The sequence below is a fragment of the Thamnophis sirtalis genome, unplaced genomic scaffold (genome assembly GCF_051295495.1).
Source record: "Thamnophis sirtalis isolate CommonGarterSnake01/CBP01778 unplaced genomic scaffold, rThaSir2_p1.2 scaffold_2, whole genome shotgun sequence".
In the NCBI taxonomy this organism is placed as follows: Eukaryota; Metazoa; Chordata; class Lepidosauria; order Squamata; family Natricidae; genus Thamnophis; species Thamnophis sirtalis.
This window is the reverse complement of record NW_028261382.1, coordinates 121,296,649-121,318,928: the sequence shown is the minus strand read 5'-3', so window position 1 is coordinate 121,318,928 and position 22,280 is coordinate 121,296,649. Positions and strand designations below refer to the sequence as shown.

The 22,280-nt window shown below is 36.5% G+C and overlaps 1 protein-coding gene across 3 annotated transcripts in view; it reads left to right on the top strand.

The window, feature by feature from the left end:
* Positions 1 to 22,280, top strand: part of OXR1 (oxidation resistance 1) — a 216,950-nt gene that overhangs the window by 43,491 nt on the left and 151,179 nt on the right. For 2 of the 3 annotated variants that reach the window (XM_087706779.1, XM_087706776.1), the window contains exon 3: positions 13,657 to 13,701. The exons of the other annotated variant lie outside the window; for it this stretch is intronic. In XM_087706779.1, coding sequence (XP_087562905.1) covers positions 13,657 to 13,701 — 45 coding nt within the window. The remainder of the gene's footprint in view (positions 1 to 13,656; positions 13,702 to 22,280) is intronic. 3 annotated transcript variants of the gene reach the window in all.

The following is a 22,280-nucleotide window of genomic DNA, read 5'->3' as shown; positions in this document are numbered from 1 at the left end:
CCTTATCCTGAATATTTTGAGAACTTCTCCTATTAGGAAGTGACTATATAACAATACATTATACATCCTTTTACTTTGATTTTTGAAGACACATAATAGACAATTAGTGGAGTGAAGCTGATCCTGTGGTGCCATATTTTTATTACACAGTATTGGATAAAGGATGGACAGGGTTATCTCTTTTTTAAGCTACCTCATTTATTATGTTCATTTTGGTATTGCTGATTATAATATATAGAGGCATTTCCTAGCTGTTTCCTAGTGTAGTTTACTGTATCTTGTTTATACCATGGCTTTGTTGTTTTGACCTGCAATTATTCAGAAATATCCATGGATCATTTATTTATTTGTGGACAACAATTGAGAATGGGGTGGATTACCACTGGGGTGATTCTGACAGCTGCAGTAATTTTTGAGAACCTCTCTGAATTCACTCTGTGATATTGTACTATAATTGATCAAATAAAAATATTCATTGAACTTTTTTTTTGCCTGTGTTACTTCTTGATCTTTGGGATCTCTGGTCGGTCTTTCTCCTCTGCTTAGGACATGCTGTGTCATGTTTACCCTTGTTGGCTTCATATATTGCAAGATCATTATATAAAGATCTTTGCCTTTTCAAAATGTGTAATGTGTATTTATTCCCATTACATAATTCAAAATATGATTTAAGTTTGGAAGTTCTACTAATCACTTTCAAATATTTTGGAGATTGTTATTTTTTCTATTCCAAACATCATCAATAGCATTTTATAGCATGTTATAGATTCCATTCCTTGTTTCTATTTCATAATTGAATTGCAATAAACAAACACACTTTTAAAAAAAAACTAATCATTTGAAATAGAGATGGTAACTCCAGACAAGACCTAGTTCCCTTCTCTGCATGGAATGGAACTGAATTCCTTTGGCTGGCAATATCTCAGCTATCTCCAAGAGACAAAGGGAGCCCAAATCCAAGCATTGAGCATTGAAGCTACACTTAAAACAAGGAGTGGGAATGTCTTAGAAGGGTGGGTAAGGTCCTGAGAGCCCCAGCCCAGATTGTGTGGGAGTGACTTTTCTCTCAGTGGCAGAACATCTTGCTGGAGTTCACCAGAATTCTTCTCCGGAACAAGGAGTGGACCAGGATTGCCCACAAGTGCTCCATATAGTGACTCCCTGTGAGACCATAAGGTATGGTCTCTGGTGGGTTTAGATCTCTGGGAACTGGGATAAAGTCATTACTCCTAAGTCACAATGTGGTGTATTTAAAAGCAAACTGGGTTCACATACTTCCTTTCTTAACCACTTTAAGAAATTGCTAGTTAATGGCCTTTTGGATGCTAAGAACAATCAGAAGGGCAAGTTTCATGATAGCTGGGAAAGTGGTGTTGACTAGAAAATAAAAGATGCTAAGAGGGGACTATGAAAATTGAAAAGAAGGAACTAGAAAGAACTAAATATTATAATTAAAGCAGAAGAGACTCTTTAAAACAAGGCTTTTTAAAAAGCTTTAATTAAATATTATCCAGGTTTGAGGGAGAAAAGACTAGTGTTCAATAGAGCAATGAACAAAAGGACAAAACTCTTAATGGATAGAATTGTCTCCAGATGTTTGCAGTTATGAGTATATTGATCATTCTTTTTTGTATTGTGAGATCTATCTATCTATCTATCTATCTATCTATCTATCTATCTATCTATCTATCTATCTATCTATCTATCTATACACACACACACACACATGTCATGTCAAAGCACCTGGTATGCCCAAATATGGGAGGGAGCAGACTGCTTCCCTTTTGCCTTTCAGCTCCACCCTACACCACTTTAGACAAATGGTTATCCAACATCTTCATCAACATCAGCATCCACAGCTTCTGGAGGCAAGTTGTTCTAACTGTCAGGAAATTTATCCTTAGTTCTAAGTTGCTTCTTTCCTTGATTAGTTTCCACTCATTGCTTCTTGTTCTACCCCCAGGTACTTTGGAGAATAGTTTGACTCCCTCTTCTTTGTGGCAACCCCTGAGATATTGGAACACTGCTATCATGTCTCCTCTAGTCCTTCTTTTCATTAAACTAGGCATACCCAGTTCCTGCAACCGTTCTTCATATGTTTTAGCCTCCAGTCCCCTAATCATCTTTGTTGCTCTTCTCTGTACTCTTTCTGGAGTCTCAACATCCTTTTTACAATGTGGCAACCAAAACTGAGTGCAGTATTCCAAATGTGGCCTTACCAAGGGAATATAACGTGGTATTAACATTTCACTTGATCTCTCTATATATAATATACAAACGTAAGCATGTTATATATATTATCAGTTATATCATAATTAGGAGGTATGAAAATACAACAAAATAAGGCTAATGTTGCGATTGTCAATTTGCTTAGATCAAGAGAATGTCTTGTTTCCTTACGATATTTAATAAAGTATGTTTTAAGCAGATCATACTATTAAAGTATGCTGCCAATTATTTTAACAAAACTAAGAGAGTGCATAGGCTTCCTATAAGGGTAGCATCGCTTATTTAAAGCAATACATCTCAGAAAATCTGTTGCCATAAAAACATCAGTAGAATTTGTCCCAGGCTCATGATAACCAGATTTTGGAAGCCTGATTCCACCAAATTTAGATATCAGAATACAAAAGTCAGAGTCTAGATTTTGAAAATCTCTTTCCTTTGTCTTTCTTGTCTTAAAAAAAGAACAATTACAAATTTAAACAGATATTAGTAGACATTCTATGTCTGACATTTTTAAAGCAGAACTTAAAAAAAAAAGCTGCTGTTAAGCCCTGTAATAATAATTTTGTATGTTTTCTGTGAAAAGCTTTCTTGTGATAGACAGTTGCAAAGTAGCCAGATTTTGTGTGTTTCTAATATTGCATAAACAAGGGAGAAATAGGGGCAGCTTTTCAGATTTTAGCAGCCAATCACATAAGAGAGTATTCAAGGCATTGGAAACTGTGTCAGCAGCATGATATCTCACTGTTTTTCAGTAGAAAAATAAAGCATGCCAGTAGCGATTCTGAGAATCTTAACAAATCTATTCTTGATGCAAATATCATTGGGAAATTAGAACTGGGAAACTGACATAGTTTGCTTATATCTGACATAGACAATTTAATTTATTAAAGCAGTTTTTAAAATAGCATAGTTTCCTATGAGTAGAACTTGGAACAAAGCTTTTGTATAAACATATTCATAAAGTTTTTTTGGGGCAACATTGCAGAAACGATTTGTCATTGCCTTCTCTCCTGCCACTGATTTACCTTGCAGGCTTAAATTTTTGTGATCTGCATCGAAGTCTGATCCTGCTTTGTCCATATAAAGTTAGCCAGGTTTTGCCAAAGAAATTTGATGCTGACTCTTAAGTATGACATTTTCACCTTGAAGTCCGTTTTCAGATACTTTAAAAGGATACCCTGTAATGTTAGCTACATTTAGAACTCTGTACTTTCCAGTGTTCTCAATACAAACCCTCTTATGGAAATGAAATTATGTACAATATTTTGCACTTCCTTATGTACAACATTTTGTAATCACAATATAGTTAAATAGAAAATTAGTATTTTGCTATCATATTAAATTATTTGATGTATTGAGGTAGTATATAGAAATAAAAGAATCTAATCATGAATTTATGATTAAAATATTTTAATATTGTTAATATTAAAAATATTAATATGGTAGATAATTATATGACATTATTAATATTATTTTAGGTAAAATATATCAATTACTCTTTCCTTTCAACCGAGATTACTTATTTTAGATATATAACAATGTTTTAATTTGTTTTCTGTTAATGTTTTATAACATATTTTATAGTAATATTTTTATTGGACCCTTTTATAAATTCTGCAGCGAGAAGTAAAATGCTGCTTGTATTAGAGCTTTATAAATCTTATGGCAATTATTTACAAATGTTGCCTTCTTATGACATTAAAGATAAAGGTAAAGGTTTCCTTCGCACATATTTGTTAGTCATTCCTGACTCTAGGGGGCAGTGCTCATCTCCGTTTCAAAGCCAAAGAGCCAGCGCTGTCCAAAGATGTCTCTGTGGTCATGTGGCTGGCATGACTAAATGCTGAAGATGTACAGAACTCTGTTACCTTCCCACCAAAGGTGGTCCCTATTTTTTTACTTGCATTTTTACATGCTTTTGAACTGCTAGGTTGGCAGAAGCTGGGACAAGTAATGGGAGCTCACTCTATTACGCGGCACTAGGGATTCGAACCACCGAACTGCCAACCTTTCTGACTGACAAGCTCAGCATCTTAGCCACTAAGCCACTGCATCCCATTATGACATTAAAATGTCCTAAATTTCAACATTCTTGTTTTAAAAAATTAAGCACTTACTATTTTGTTTGCATTTTTGATTAGGAGTCTCAAGTACAATTTCATATGCATTTTGTGTCTACTTTTAATACCTCTTTCCATTAATGTTTTAATTATACACACAGCATGTAGAAAGACAATCAGTCTTCCAACTCTGTTCCAGATATCCAAAACAATTATTTCTTGATAAGGCACAGTTGAATTCCACTGATGGAAATCTTTTTATAAAAATGTCACTAGCATGTTGTTTGTAAACACTGATCTTCTACTAAGGTTAAAACATTGTGGAGTGGGAAAATAATTAATAGAGAAATAAATAAATAAATGTTTCTCTGCTTCTCAGTTCTTTTAAGTTTTTTTTAAGAATGTAGGCTAATTTGTTCTCTATCAACTTCAGTTTGCAAACAGCATTTAGTGGTTATATCATCTTATTTCCTCTATCAATATGATTATAATGACTTACATAAGTGTCCTAGTGAGAAGATATTTAATTAGTCAGTAAAATAAATATTACTGTCTCCTACAGATGGTTCAGACTAGATTGTATGACAAAATTGGCTTTTGAAAAGAACCTTTAAACCATGAACAAATCGTTGTTTGTGAAATGCACTAAAGAGATAAATGTGTGTAGCAGTTATTCAGTTCCATAGTAACTGAAATAATTAGTGTATTAGAATCTTCAGGAAAATTTATAAGAGTATTATTAAAGTGTTAACCCTGGTTAAGTCCTGCTCCTCCACTAATATCACTGAAATGATACCAAATTCCTATATATAGTTAAAATGAGAAAAATTTCCATGTATACAGTAGTAGGAGTGATAACAGCAGTACTAGTACTTTTTTTACAATCATTGATCAGCTCATTTATGCATGTTGGCTTCTATATGAGGTTGAATCCTGCCATATAGAGGACCTAACTTAAATTGAAGCCGAGGTATATAAAATCAGGGTACAGCTGAATATTTATTTTATTTTATTGATTGATATATCACCTTTCTACTCTGGTGAATAATGCTTGGCATGATAATATGATGAGGGTTTTTTTTGGCTTTTTAAATGCTTGAGATATTATATAATATGCTCTTAGATGTTTAGTGATTAATTGAATCTTTTTAGGAAACATGTCACCTTCCTGATATTTTGGTGCTGTCCTTGGTACTGAATTTCATTTTCCATTCTTTGCTTGAAACATAAGAAAGGGAGAAGAGAATTTTGGAAGACTCAGAGTTAAAAAGGTAATTAAATCAAATCCAGACACCACCAATTAGAAGAATGTCCAGGGAAGATTGTGTTATAAAACTGCCTTTTTAATAACTTTTTTTAAAAAAATGGCATAATAAAATGACTAAGGAATTTCAAACTATATCGTTTGAGGAAACAGATTTAAATGTGCCTTGTTCTCTGCCTATTATACCCATGATTTATATCATTATATACACCACTAATCATTAAAACAGTATGTAGGCATGCACAAATACAAAATGAATTTATAATGTAAAATGACAAAGGAAAGGAAAATGGAAGGGAGGAAAGTAAATGCTAGTGATAAATTATGCAATAATTCTGGGCTGCCATGCAATGCTCACTTCACTTGGAAAAAGCCCCACTGAACTAGGGAAGTATGCCTTAGAAGATATGTGTAGGATTAGATGTTACTTGTACAGACTACAATTCGTTGCCATTTCAGTATGGCAGTATTGTTTAGTGGGAGTGGTGTAGTGGCCTAGAGGTGGAGTTCTCACCCCACAATCAGGAGGCTGTGAGTTCAATCCTAGGTAGAGGTGGACATTTCTCTCTTTGGGCACGATGAGAATTTATATGCTGAATATAACTTTGCATTGGCGACAGGAAGGGCATCCGCCCAGTAAACACTCAGGTCCATTCACTTGCCCAGACTCCACCCCACAAGGGATTATGGGGTCATTAAAAGATGATGGTAGTATTGTTTAGTACTAAAAACCAAGAAGCCCAATCAAAACATGTGACTACAAGTAGAAAACCAAATTAATGACAACAGATACTGTAATCATCCATAGAATAAGAGATTCTAGAAGAAGAGAACAAAAGATAATGAAGTGGTGAATAGTATCTGTCAGCGTTCCAAGTATCATGCAGAATTAAATCAGAGTCCAAGGCAAAATGATTCTTACAGTTCAAATTTAATAAGTCAGACATTTTAGCACATCTGTGGAATCCCAATTCTGGAAGTTACCTAGGATTCCCACCCAGTTGAAAGTTCATGATCTTGTCCCCACACCCACAAATCCATCACATGGTCCAATCTTCTTCTTCCACGCTCGCATCTCCACCCAGCTTGTTCCGGTCAAGTGCAGAGGTGCAGAGACAAAAGATGACCTTAGGCTTCTAGAAAAGAATGACAACAACACATTTCACAATGCTACTCCTTTTTATTCCCCCCTCCCAACTACTACACTAATGAAACAGCATAATGAAAAAAGAGAGAGTATGAGAGTATGGCAGGCCAAAGATCCAAAAAGGGATATAACTGCAGGCCTGACAGTATCTACATTTTAGGATCATCTATTAAGAGTAAAGAAACCAGAAGAACCTTATACCCTTTTCTGTGAATTTGTTTCTTTTTTTAGCTATCAAACAACCCCAAGCTATCACCACATTTTCCATTAATGAATTGCTTCTCTTTATCTTAGTTTTATGAATATATGCCCCAAGATTCTCAATCAATCTAGCCATAATAGATGGAAGTTCAAGATTTAGCACATCTCGAAAGGGATTTTTATAAAATATTCTGCACTGTGCAAATGAGGTTTAATTTCTCCTGAACTTCTAAACTTTCCTGAGTGTTATTACCATGATGAAAAGAGGAGTAGCAAAGTCTTGTTTCCGATAGATAGAATGATACAGAAAGGCTTAGAGTGAAAAAGAAATCTGGAATAAAGTCTTCTGGATATTCCCAAATAAAAATTAAAGAAAAAATTATTTTACCAAAGGAATTGGCACTCTTTTGATGCCCGAAGACTGTATTGAGGTTTCTGTGTACCTTAAGTGTTCTCAGGGGCAGGACAATGATGTAAAATGATAACAACTGTTTTGTTCTTTATATTGGTTTAAAAACTCTGTTAAGCCTATTATAATACTTGCCTGTATTCCATTTGGTTTCCAGCCACAGATATTGGGAAATTAGGGTAGCAGTTTTCAGCAATAGTGGTCAAAGGAGCCTCTTGACTTTGGGGGTCAAAGGGCTTTTGAGTGGCTGTTTTGGTATTGGGATATCCAGCTATGTTTTCAGATACTATCCGCAGTTCTATACTGTGACCTGATCCTATTAGGGACTGAATGGTGACAACACAATACCTTGTGAGAAAACCATTGTGTTGTAGAGGTAACAAGATCAGCCCTGATACTCTCGCACATGGCAAATATCTGTTACATTTAGCTAAGTTTACATTTGTCCTACATAAATTTGTGTATAATCTGCCTATTCGTCCTGATTATAAATGAACTGAAATCCTATAATCATGACTAAGCTATCATGTTTTATATTATATTAAAACTTTTAGACTTATTCTGAAAAAAAATGATTGATTAATATGATTGATGTTGACAAGGAGAATCAGTTTTTTGGGTTAGGTTATAAGCACAAAATAATTTTTAACCTTGAGTACATGTTCTTATCGATTTAAAGAATAGAGACTAGGAATAACATGATAGTAGAAAACCAATAATAGTCCTATACCATTGATGGTGAACCTATGGCACGTGTCTTTGCTGCTCATGCGCAGAGGTTGGAATTCATGCAGAGGGGCACACACGCAGGCACAACAGGGCTGGGCACATGTGGGGGCTGAGCATGTGTGCGGGGGTGGGTCTTGCACGCATGTGTGGGGCAGGGTGCATGCACGGAGGATGTGTGCATTGCATGTGGGGGGTTCACTTTGGGCACTCGGTCTGGAAAACATTAGCCATCACTGTCCTATATAATAACAATTTATTGTTGCAGGGTTTACAATAAGGCAACAATTCACATCAAATATAATCTAACAATCGTTTCTTTTTTCTTTCCCTTTTCTTACAACCACACCAAATCAAAAGTTAAATCTATTACTGATCTGTGATTGTAAAATATAATTTGAAACTTTGTAGAAATATGATTAAACCAGTTGTCTTTGGCTAGATATTTGGGATAGGCAGTGATCTCTTGGAACAAACATCTTGCAGGAATCTTGGAAATCTCATAAATTAGTATTTGAGATAATATGGTAGTAATATTTAAGGTCATCAGGAAAGTGGAATTTCTTGATATAGCATGGAGCACAGACAACCTGTATTAATAAATGCTGCATAGCAGTTAAAATTCTGACTTAGGAATGGTAGACCTGAGTTCAAACTCTATTCAGGCATAAGATTTGCTGGTTGAACTTGGAAAAAATATTATTTTTCAATATAACAAACTGAAAGATTGATTGTGAGAATGAAGTTGAATTATCAATGCATGCCATTCAAAAATTATAACATTTGTAGAGGAAGCCAGAAAGGGAAGGGGAATAATATGCCTCTAGTATGTTCATCTTGAGCTTTAAATGAAAAATGACATTGATCCTCAAAATCTGCTTATGCAGCACTCATAATGTTCATAGGAAAGAAATAATTATCGCTGGTATATTCAGCAAATTCTGTTTATCTGCTTCCATAAATTTATGTGCCTAAGCATTTTTAAAAGTACAGTGAAACTAAGGCAATTAGAATATAAATATTCATGGAAAAGAATAACTAATCCTATGCTGCTTATACCAATGCTGCTAAGCAGTCTTCTTATTAGTGTTCTTATTCTAATAATAAATATAACAATCTTCCTGGTGTAGTACACAAGTTATTTATGGCCAGACTTTTTGAAAATTTCATAAGAAGATAGCAATGCTTATATTGTGTTAGATGGACAGCTTTTCAATAAAATGACATTTTAAGATTTGTACTACCATTCTTTATGCGAGCCTTGATGAGTAAAAGGTTCTCTCCTAAAATGAGCAGATTGGTAGTTCCAGACATACGTATTGACAAAAGTGCCATCAGAAAATAGAGACATATTGTTCTGTACTTAATAAGATAGATTGGCTTCCTTATCCTGAAGCATTTTCTCATTGGGTTTCAATGAATTTATCTATGCTTTCAACTTACTCTAAGCATCTTTCACTTAGCATTTAAAGAGCCTTCTCTAATGTGGCAGTTCCCAACCAGCATAAAAATTAATTTTGGAAATTTCCTATTCATAGGAAATGCCTAGGTATAATTTAAAAGATGCACGTAGAAAAATACTTAATGTTTGATTTTTGTAAAACGTTGGTTAAATGCAGTATATTCTTAGCAGACAGTTTCCATTCAGTTATTAATGGAAAGTCCTGACAATAACAATATCCTAATGAATGCACGTCTCCTTCTTAGTAACCTAAAACATCAATAAAAATTAAGGTAGATGCTTTGTTTTGAAAATAACCTCAGAGAAATTTAAACATTATCAAATAGGTTTTCCATTGGCAGAGATTACATGATATTTTACAATAACAATCATTTGTTTTTATTTAGAATTTTTTTAAAAAAATTGTTTATGTTTTGATGGAAGTGTGATAAGCACAGTATAGCAATTTGCAACCCCTATTTTGTTGTTTAATAACTGTTTTTTTCTTGCTTTTCATTTTTGTACTGGGTGATCTTATATAAATATTCTGTCAATAAAGAAAATGTTCAGGATTCATAGACTGGGGATAAAGCATCTTGATATAAAATGACTAGGAGCAAAGCCAAAAATATTTCTCCTATAAAATCACTGGAAGCTACTTGTCATCAGAACGAGTTAGCTGAATCACAGATCTGACAATTTTCTATTGTCAGCTAGTCTTACCATACATATTTTTTTAGCTCTCTAAATGGATATTATTACCAAAAATTGTCCTAACTTTTAAGGATTCTAATTAGCAGACACTGAGATTCAACTTAATTATTGAATTGTCTGTGGCATGAATCTGTTGAAGTGACATAATCACAAAGACTACAGTACTTTGACAAAACAGGAATTTTGTCAAAGATATTCTGTCCAAATATTTTTGGACAATTTTTCCCCCCCAAAGCACCTGAGGGCATGGCAAGAAGCAACAGGTGGAAACTAACCAAGGAGAGAAGCAACCTAGAACTAAGGAGAAATCTCTTGACAGTTAGTACAATTAATCAGTGGAACAACTTGCCTCCAGAAATTGTGAATGCTCCAGCAATGGAGGTTTTTAAGAAGAGGACAACCATTTGTCTGAAATAGTGTAGGGTTTCCTGCCTAAGCAGGGGGTTGGACTAGAAGACCTCCAAGGTCCCTTCCAACTCTCTTGTTTTGTTCTGTTTTTTTCTGAATATTGCACGAGACACAACGTACAGAAGACTTCAAAAATTGTGGATGAAGTTTGATGGAATTTTGTTTTGAATGGAAAAGTCAGTTCTGCTGGAAATATGAAGTTTTTATGAACATGTGTGTAGGACTTATGGTTAGTATTAAAAATAAGATGTATTTGTATTAAAAACATGGTATAAAACATCATTGATATTAAAGCATGGTATGTAATGGTAGGATTCAAAAATGTACATGTGAAGGGATTTCAAAATCAATACTTCCTTTCAATAAAAGAACACTTTTCAACCCAAAGGTGTTTTTTCAAAAGACAACTAGACTTTGTTTTTTTCTTGGAGACATTTCGCTTCTCACACAAGAATATTCTTCCGTTCTTAATTGGAAAAACAAAGCCCAGTTGCCTTTTGAAAAAACACCTTTGGGACAACCATGGTCTCAATGATTGAGAATACACAAACAATTTTCAAGAACATTATTCTTATTACCAGTAATTTGAGGGAAAAATAGAATAATTCATAGGATTGAGCAAGGATTGGCTTACAGGCACAGGCAAGGGAAGATCTTTTCGCTGATCACTGATCAGCAAATTGCAAACCAAGGGTAAAACTATCATTACATAGGTCAATAGATGTGTAAGGTGGAGTGGAAATTCTGTGGCCTTTCAGGACTTCCAATTGGGAAATGCTGAGATCAGCAACATTGGAAGGGCAAGAGACATCTTGTCCCATAATTCTTTAATTCCTCTTGGTCCAAGTGGGTGCATTTTCCCCTTCCATTTTTCACTAGCAAGAAGACAACATAATTTTCCCTCCAGGCTTCCTTTTTCTGTGCTGCCAGATTCTCTGATAATCAGAAGAAGTTTGATATGTATATACAGCAGGAAGTTTAGCAGCTAATTTAAAGAGACAGCACTGTCAGACAAGTATGCTCATTTCCCTTTTTAAAAACAAATAATGTCCCCTTGGCATACAAAGTAGATATGAGACTTATCATTGGATATTTAGCTAGGCAATAGTGCCTATTCTTTCTCACTGTGGTCCTCAGTGATGACTGCCCCTGACCTGCTGTTTCCACTTTGAAAATATTAAATATACTTCAGGCTCACCAGAAAGTGGGAGAAATTATCTTCCCGACTATATTCCCTATACTGATATACTGATATAAGAGCACAGTAGGCATCTTACAACATATTAACTATCACAGACTGAGAGAGATAGATGTACAAGTTTAAATGCCTATGACAAATTCACCGGTGTATATAAGAAGGTGTGTTGTCCGGCACTGAACTGGAGATATATCCTCTGATAAAAAAGGAGACCGGTAAGGCCTTACAATCTTGATGAAGTGATATCACACTACTTTCTTCCTGGTTCTGATTTGATAATTGATAATTGAATTTGCCATGCCTAGAAGAATGCTACTTTTTCTGTGAAGAAGATAGAGCAGGCCTGTCAAATTCACGGCCCATGGGCTGGATGCATCATGCACAGGCCATGCCCATCCTGGCTCTGCAAAAGCAAAAAACATCACAATATGTCAAGTGATGTGATCGAGTTTGACACCTGTGAAATAAAGGAAGGCATCTGGCATGCAAAGATGCAACAGTTTCATGGTGGACCATAGTACAATGATTCATTGTACTCATGTAATTTACCTTGCTCGCAACTTACAGTATTATCTAGAGCAGCAATTTTAAGATGTGTGAACTTCAGCTTCCTTATGTCGATGAAGATTCTGACTCAGCCGGGTACAGTTGTCTGGAAATTGAATAACAACAACAACAACAACAACAACAACAACAACAACAACATAGGCCAGTTGCCATGGGCCAACTTCCGTTCAACTCCTGAAATTATTCAACCAGCATACTAAGTATAGAGGTTCATACATCTTAAAGGTTGGAAAATGCTGGTCTAGAATACTCTATCATGGCAAAATAATGATAATAACCAAATTTTTAAAGAATTATCTGTATTTAGGATTCAGTTGTGTGCACACTGGTATTTAAATAACCATGGATTCAAACTTTTCTGAAATGTCTTCTGGAAAAACTCAATCCTTGCTTAATTTTGAATACTACCTTTCTCAATAAAATTTACCTTCTGGCAGAAGTTTTGTTTTGTTAAAAAAAGAAATTGGACAGTATTTACTACTGGCCTTTGTTTAGCAGATTTATAATGCTTGCTAATTGATTGACTGCAGGTTGAGAAAATTTGACTATTTTATGAAAAGTTTGAGGACCCAAATCAAGGTTTTCCAATTGACAATTTGGTAATATAGGCTTGAATTTTGTAGCCACTCACATTTCATCTGAAGGAATAATGCCTCCTGTTTTTTCTAAGTTTTATATCCTTTTCATCTTTCTAGGTTGTTTTTATTTTTGCATTTCTGTCTGTAATCAATTGGGTTTATGGATCAGAACAGTAATCTTAGTTGCTCTTGATGAGTATTGAACATTAATTAAATCAATTCTGTTACCATATGTATTTCTGTTTATATAGCTTGATAGAGCATATCTAAAAAAAAAAAGGAAAATGATTTAGCGCTAAAGTCAGACTTAGCAATGTTTCAAAGTCCAGTAATTGGCAACAGTTACATTGGCTCTACACAACACTTCTCTCTGTGACTAATCAGCGAAATATATGAAAATTAATGCTAAAAAACAGGAGACATCAAACAGCTTTGAAACAGATGGGGAGGGGAAATGAAAGGGTAAATAAGGGGTTATCTTTCAAATCAACTCATACTTTATATAAAGTGAATTCAGAATCATTATGAACTTGGATGACTGAAAAAATGTAATAGGTTGCGAAGCTCATAATCACTTATATTTTGCCATTGTTCAGTACTAGAACATTATTTTATAACCTGTGGTCTGTAACACGTCTTGCACATTGCTTTAACGTGGTAATTGCATTCATGTTATTACTCCCATGAGGTAGAAAAATATTCTTACTTTTACAGATGGGAACTGAGGCTCAGAGATAGTGACTCAACAAAGGCCACCCAGTGAGTATTAGATTCACTTGTATGCATGCTGAGCATTGTGAAACATGTCATTCCATGGTTAATTCAGACTCATGTGCATGACTATAAACTCATCATTTTTAGTTATTCGGGTATTTTTAATGGGCAAAGGGAAATCATAAGAAACTTTGAACTTTAAAACATATTATGGTGCATAATATTTTATGTAATTATTTAAAAAAAGCTGCTGAAAAGTTCAGGATTAAAACCGCAGCATAGAGAGAGACATGGCTATTTAGTGTAGTGGTTAAGACATCAGACTAGAAATCAGGAGAATGATTTCTCATCTACTTTGGCCAGTCAGTCTCTCTCAGCCCTAGGAAAATGTCAATGACAAAGCACCCGCTGAATATCTTGGCAAGAAAAATGACTTTTCACCTGCAGGGAATCAAGATTAACTTGAAGACACATAATAAGAATAATTATGCAATTGAAACTTTGGCAATAAACGATTAGACTTCATAACATATTTATAAAGATTATCTAGTCATAGCAGTTTCCCCAAGGAATATCTTCCAGTATTTCAGAACATTGTGGTTGAAAATATTTTCCACATTGTGAACGTAGCTCCAAGTCAAATGGGTCTGATACATTGGATGGGAATGTCATCTTCATAACTGACAGATGGGAAGAAAGTCAATGAAACCTAAAAACAAAAGTGAAGATAGGCCTCAGTTTGAAGATCAGAGAAGGGATGGGAGGGGAAGGTAAGCAAGGGACAAATTAAATCAAATTGGGCAAAGCAATTTAAGAACCACAAGGTTCTTAAGTTTCCTATTTACACTTTGGAAAATAAGCACATTCCTGCATATTGCTGTATATTTTGTATGTTGCATATTGCTGTATATTGCTGTATACATGAATGAATTATTTGCTCTGCCCTTATGTCACAAGTGGAAAACTGAATAATAAAATAACAGAGTTAGAAGGGACCTTAGAGGTCTTTCAGCCCACTTCTTGCTCAAACAGGAGACCCAATAGCATTCCAAACAAGTGGCTGTCCAGTCTCTACTTAAAAGCCTCCAGTGATGGAGCAACCACGGCTTCTGAAGGCCATGCCATTCTACTGGTTAATTGTTCTCACTGTTAAGAAATTTCTTTTTAGTTCTAGGTTGCTTCTGTCCTTGGTTAGCTTTCATTCACTGTTATTTGTCTTGCTTTCTGGTGCTTTGGAGAACAGGTTGAGGCCCTCTTCTTTATGGCAGCACCTCAAATATTAGAACACTCTTATCATATCACCCCTAGCATTTCTTTTCACTAGACTAGGCATACCAATTCCTGCAACCATTCGTTCATGTTTTATTCTCCAGGCCCTTAATCAGCTTTCCAGAGGCTCAACATTTTTGCTATAATGTGACCAAAACTGGATGAAGTATTCCAGGTGTGGTCTTAGTGAGATTTCATAAAGTGATATTAATACTTCACATGGTCTTGATTCTATTGCTCTATTTATGCAACCAAGAGTTGCATTGAGTTTTTGTGGGGCTGTTGCTGCATACTAAACTTGAAGATCATTCTTCCTGAGATGATAAATCCTGGAATATTTCAGATTCACTGGGGTTACAGTGCAGCGAGAAAAGCTTAAATATTCTTGATTTCCCAAGTTTTGCAGTTTTCTTTGAGCATGCTATATATTGTTTAGTTCTACTGCTTTTCTATGTAGTTCTGCATGGTAAAAAACTATATCTTGTTAACCTTGCTAACTGTTTATCTCAATCAACTTCATCCTTCATGGTATCACTGTTTGCATATGCCTTTTGCTGCGTCTGAAACTTAAAAATCATCAAATATTCTATGCTTAAGATTATTAACATTCCTATATTCTTATACCTTTTCGCGTCAGCTCTGCAGTAAAGAGCTGAAATAAATAACACAAAGCTATGCTCAATATTGCAACTATAATTACTGTATGAAATTGTATATCATTGCAAGTAGATATAAATAAGTGTGGCAACCAAACTTGAATGCAAGTTATAGGTGTAAAAATGAATGTTGGTTTAAGGGAGAGAAAAGGGAGAGCTAGCAGGACTTGCCAGAGAATTCAACAGAAAGAAGGAAGCAGAGGGATCAAAGAAGCTGTAGATTCTGAGGGATTTATGATGAGCAATGAGGAGTGGAAAGGTTATCTTCTGAATAGCTGTTGATTACCCATTGTAGATGATTAGGCAATTGCTTCCTGCTGAGCAAACAGAGAATGTAAGAGAAATATAAGGCAACCTGGTTCCAGGAGGAAGCCCATTGAATGAAAGTGTTTACAGTTGTTCCTGAGAAAGAACTAACAGGAGTTTGCTAAATTCAAATTCAAATTTAAAATTCAAATTTAATGAATTTATATGCCGCCCAATCCCGAAGGACTCCAGACGGCTTACAGAATTAAATCTCTAAAAGGATAAAAATTTAAAAAAAATAAAGAAGAGAAACAGAATTTTAAAAAAAACACATCATGCACTCAATCTAGGCGGGGCTGGACCTCATTCATGAGGTCAACAGCCCCAGGCCTGCCGGAATAGCCAGGTCTTAGTAGCCTTTCGGAAGGCCGAGAGAGTGGGAAGGGTCCGGATCTCTGGGGGTAGATCGTTCCATAGGGTCGGAGCAACTACAGAGAAGGTACTCCCCCGAGGAGTCGCCAGACATTGTCTGGTCAACGGCGCCCGGAGAAGGCCCATCCTGTGTGATTTTATCAGCCGTTGGGAGGTGTGTGGCAGAAGACGGTCTCGCAGATATCCGGGTCCTAGGCCATGTAGGGCTTTAAAGGTGATAACCAGCACCTTGAAGCGCGTTCGGAGACCAATAGGGAGCCAGTGTAGCTTGCGGAGGATAGGTGTAAAATGGGTGTATCTTGGTACACCCAATATCGCTCGCGCAGCTGAATTCTGGACCAATTGTAGTCTCCGAACACTTTTCAGGGGCAGCCCCATGTAGAGCGCGACAAGACAAGAATAACTAAAGGCTTTCTTTGGATGGTGCCTTAGGAAGCCAGAATGAAAATGAATGGACAGGAGATTCTATTTTTCTTCCCAATATAAATGTCAGGGTTCCAAGTAAGACCCAATGCAATCAAAACTCCGAGGCCAAGGCTCTCCTCAAAAGTCCAAATTTATTAGACATGTCATATTGGCATATCTGGTAAAAAACAGATTCTGAAGACTCAAGGCTTTTCCCACCCAAATTATAAATCAAAGTTCTTTCCCCCCACCCCAGTCGACAAGTCCATCACGTGGCCCAACCAGGACACAGTTCCAACTCCAGCTGGCTTCAGTCTACGCCTCTCCAGCACCTGGTGGGAATGTCCTTAATTCCCAAGGAGAAAGAATTTTATTTTGGCTACAAGTCCTCATCTATCTCTATTCCCTACCCCACATTCCCACAGCTCCATCCAGCCTCGCTGTGGCAGCCTTGAAGACTCTTCAAAATGGCTTCAACAATATAATTGCAGCTCATACAACATGCAGACTCATAACAGCCCTTGAGTGACAGGTCAAAGTACTGGAGAATTTAATGGCCAAGCTTTAGCTACTGAAAAAGGAAGGAGCGTCTCGAATGGAAACAGACATTAGAGGCAAGGCTCCTTAGGAAAGTTACTCAAGCAGAGAAGCAATGGCAGTAGATGAGAATAACAACCGGCAGCAAGAGATATAAAGGATACTTTCACCCATGTAACTCGGAAATCTTTTTTAACCAGATTCTTAGCCTTTAGGGAAATAAAAATAGATACCCAGAATGGAGACGAAATGCACAGGAGATAAAACGGTGTTCTGTGAGAAGGTGTAATAGTTTGTAATTCAATATAAAAAATATGAAACAATGCTGAGTGATTCTGTTGGTTTATCCAGATAGGATTCACTTGTCATAAAGTGAAAAATCAGGGATATAGTAGTGCTTCCAAGATTACCAAATCAACCGACAGTTATCTTTTCCTTCTAAAATGGTCAATAGTCTGCAGAGAACCGTTGTAATGTGTTGGACTTTGAATCCTTTGAAAATCAAAAGTTTAGGCTCATGTAGTATTTTTTGATAGAACAACATTCCAAAAGGAATGGAGAATCAATGATTATTTATGCAAATGGTATCCCTGGGAAAAAACTGGTTTCTGAGATCATAGTCTTGAGTTATCTAGCTCATGGGTTGATGGCATGAGATAATTCCCACCTTGCAAGATCTTCTAAAAATGTCTTTGGGTCATAGGACATGTCAAATTTATCCGCTTTCAATTTCCAAACATTAGAGGTGCTCAAAAGGTGTGACCTGCCTTGGGGATTGTAAAGATACTTTGCTTACTTTAATATAGTTTAGATGTCCTTAGTAAGTAACTACATAAATATTGTAACTTTTTAACCTTTTGTTTGTTCCATTTGCTAAGGCACCGTATACTCGATTAGAAAGGCTTTAAATGGAATGTAATGAGTGGAGTAGAAATGAAAACTCTGAAATAAGGACCTCATATTTGAGCTCCAAGAAGGTAGGAGTGCTGTTGAATTGGGGCCTGTTACAAAATGAAAATTCATGAATATTAGCTTATAAAATTCACAGCAGTCTTTGTCTGTATGCTAATGCTTAGATTAACTTGTTTTTGAGACAAATTTGATTTAATAGGTTTAACAGCTTTGCATTTTATGATTATAGTATAGGATTGAATTTGTTAAAAACAACAACAGAAGATCTAGAAAGGAAGAGTTATACAGATAGTGTATTTTTTCAGAGTATAAGACGAACCTTTTCCCCCTCAAAAAAGAGGGTGAAAATCTGGGTGCATCTTATAAACTGAATACAGAATGTTTGGCCTGCTGAAACCCCTCCCCCTTCACAAAAATATGTGCAGAGGGTTTGGGAGGCTTGCAAAGTGCTCCTGAGGGCTGAGGAGGAGAAAAAAGAGCAAAAAAGGGCAGTTTTTGCTTGCTTTTGTCCCCCCCCCCAAGCACTCCCTAAGCCTCCCAAAGCTCTGGAGGCCCTCTCCCCCCCAAAAAATATGAGGTGTGCAGAGGGTTTGGGAGGCCTGCAGAGTGCAAAAACTTTTTTTTTAATTTACCTCTTCAAAATCGTGGTGCATCTTATACTTTGGTGCATCTTATAGTCCGAAAAATATGGTAGTCCATATAGCCACAATTAAGACCAGAATTTTCATTGCTAAGCTAGGCCATTGTTAAGTAAATTGCACCCAATGTTACAAAGGGTTTTTTGCCACAGTTGTTAAATGAATCACTGCAGTTAAGAGACTTATGCAGCTGTACAGCTCATCCAGCTTCCCCCGTTGACTTTGCTGGTCAGAAGCCAGCTGGGTAGATTGCAAATGGCTATCACATGATCTTGGGATGATGACAACATGTCATAAATACATGCTGGTTGCCACGGCCCAAATTTTGATCCCATGACCTTGGGAATGCTGTGAAAGTCCTAAATGGTTTAAGTCACTTTTTCAAGATTGCATTTATTCAAAATGTAAGTGTGGACATACTGATTACTATGTCATTTTATTGACTATTAAGGTCAACATAACTGGAACATTTCAGTTATATTGAATTGCAACTCACATCTTCTACAACTAGTGTGACCAATGGATAGAAATTATGGGAATTATTGTCTGGAATACGCTGGGTATCTTTGAAGAAGTTTGATCTAACTAATATCCTAATGGATATCACCCTTAGAGCTTCAAACTTAGAGGCCTTACCTATTGAAACCAAGAATTGAACTCAGGATCCTGTAGTTTAAAAGTATGTGATCTATCCATCCACAAATAGTCAACCACGGTTGAACAATAAAAATCAGTTGAGAATTCCTTATCTTTCACGCTTGACAGATTACATCCTGCTGACAAGGATGTAGTGTAGAAGAATGATTCTTATTGATCATTAGGACTGCTGTTATTTTGTCAGGTTTTTTCTTTCTCTGTGTCTTTCTGTCTCTTACACACATTTTACTTTAAACCTCATGATTTATTATTTTAATACATTGATTCTAATGCCTAAACATTAAGGAAGGACGATAGGTTCTAAAACAAATGATGTGCCTTTTACATTACTTCATCAACAATGCAGTACATAATTATTTTGAAAATGAGAGGGGAAAAAATAGAGTTATTATTTCCATTTTGAAATGCCAGGACAGAAAACAAAACCATGAATTCAGAGAAGTGCACAGATTTGTCATGGTTTAACGTCATGTGCTGTTTTAAGAACAGACATAATTATGAGACTATGGTCACAGTTTTATACTTTCCAACAGAAAAGCATTACAGTAATTGCCATCTACATATATTGCCCTACTTAAAATTCACATCAGAATGAAACATGACCTCCATTAAATTGTATGCTATTTAGACTGTCTCCGATACATCCCCCTCTTCACAGGGAATATTAAAGAGATACAATCCAGCACTTTTTCTTTTGCCAAGGATTTTCTGTTTAAAGAGGACCATCTTATAAGTCACCTTGAAGAGAAGAATTATGTTGGCTTATTCCAGTATTCCAGAAAACAGTTTCAGATTTTGGTCTATGATAATCTTAAAATAGTCCTTAATTTGGTTTAAAAACATAACCATTCCAAATGTGAAGGGGGAAAACAACCTTGCAGGACACATCTCTGCCTGTTTTGCATTTTTGCTTTGCCAGAAAAGTTGTTGTTAGTTGCAAAGTTATGTCCAACCCATCACGACTCCCTGGACAACTTCCCTCCAGGCCTTCTTGTCTTCTACCATCCTCTGGAGTCCATTTAAGCTCAGGCCTACTGCTTCGGTGACTCCATCCAGCCACCTCATTCTCTGTATCCCCTTCTTCTTTTGCCCTCAATCTTTCCCAGCATTAGGATCTTCTCCAGTGAGTCCTTCCATCTCATTAGGTGGCCAAAGTATTTGAGTTTCAACTTCAGGATCTGGCTTTCTAAAGAGCAATCAGGGTTGACCTCCTCTAGGACTGACCAGTTTGATTGCCTTGCAGTCCAAGAGACTCGCAGGAGTCTTCTCCAGCACTACAGTTCAAAGGCCTCAATTCTTTGGTGCGCAGCCTTTCTTATGGTCCAACTTTCACAGCCATACATTGCAACTGGGAAAACCATAGCCTTGACTATACACACTTTTGTTGGCAGCCCAGAAAAGTAAGGTTGCCCAACCCTTATTATGTCTTATTCAAGCATTAATCTTTTGCTGCTTAAGAATTTAACTAGATCAGGAAGCCTCTTCCCTTGCACAGGAAATCATGAGCAAGAGAGAGCAGGTGGGCAGGGGAGAGGGACTACAGCAGGGGTGGCCAAACTTTTCCAGCTGAGGGACTACAGTTTCTGAATAATAATTTTCAGCCTGCAGGATGCAAAAAGCTGTTTGGCATGATAATGTCACTGAGCAGATGTGACATTTCGGTAGAAGGAGCCAGAACTATTTCGGGGTGGACATGGCTACAGTTTGCCTTGAACAAGTTCAGTGTATCTATTTGCAACCCATTTGCATTGGTGTGTTACCTTGTTTTTCAGTGAGGTCATACAAGCTATTTTTGTCACTGAATATTGCCAGATTTGTGGGGAGTTCCCATTGGAGTCTGGCACCTGCATTCAGACCAAATGTTGCATGTTGTTGTTCATTTATTCGGCCACTTCTGATTCTTAATGATCTGATGGAGATCAGTGAAATGATTGACTTTCCGTAGCTGCTGCTTTGAGTTTCTGTAAGCTCAGGTGCTATCAGGGATAGCTATCACATCTTCTTTTGGCTTCCTTTTCAATTACCTTTAATAAATATCAAGGTTTTTTTCCAGTGGACATCACATTATGTATTCAGACACGTCATGTTTAGGGCGCAACCCAGTTTTCTCTAGAATCATAGTGCAAATAATAATATTCTCCTTGCTGAAGAAAAAGATCTAATTTCTAATGATTTGACCTTTACAGCCATATGTTACCATTGAGAAATCCATGGCCCTAACACTGCCATGGCGGTCTTAGAGTCCAGCTCCGTGCTCAAGCAGGAGACATTATAAATATTTCAGAAAAGTGATGGTCCAGTCTCTTCTTAAAAGACTTCTACAACTTCTGAAGGCAAGCCATTCTATTGGTTAATTGTCCTCACTATTATGAAGTTTCTCCTTAATTCCAGGTTACTTCTATCCTTGATAAAGCAGATAAAAGTGCTGCTTTCTTCTCTGCCTATTTGCATTGCATTGCCGCCAAGCCAAGGTGGCGCAGTGGTTAAAAGCAGCACTGCAGGCTACTGCTAGATCAGCAGGTCAGCGGTTCAAATCTCACCGGCTCAGGGTTGACTCAGCCTTCCATCCTTCCGAGGTGGGTAAAATGAGGACCCAGATTGTTGGGGGCAATATGCTGATTCTCTGTAAACCGCTTAGAGAGGCCTGAAAGGCCTATGAAGCGGTATATAAGTCTACTGCTATTGCTATTGCTTGACCTAATCTTTTGTTTGTTTTTTTAAATATTAATTTGGTATACTCTTCTTTTACCTTCAACAAGAGAATGATTGCATCTTGTTTGCATTCTCGGTGTGTTTTTCCAAGTAATTTTAATTCCAGTTTCTCTGTCTTCTCATGCAGCATTTTCTCATGATATGTTTTCCATATAAAATA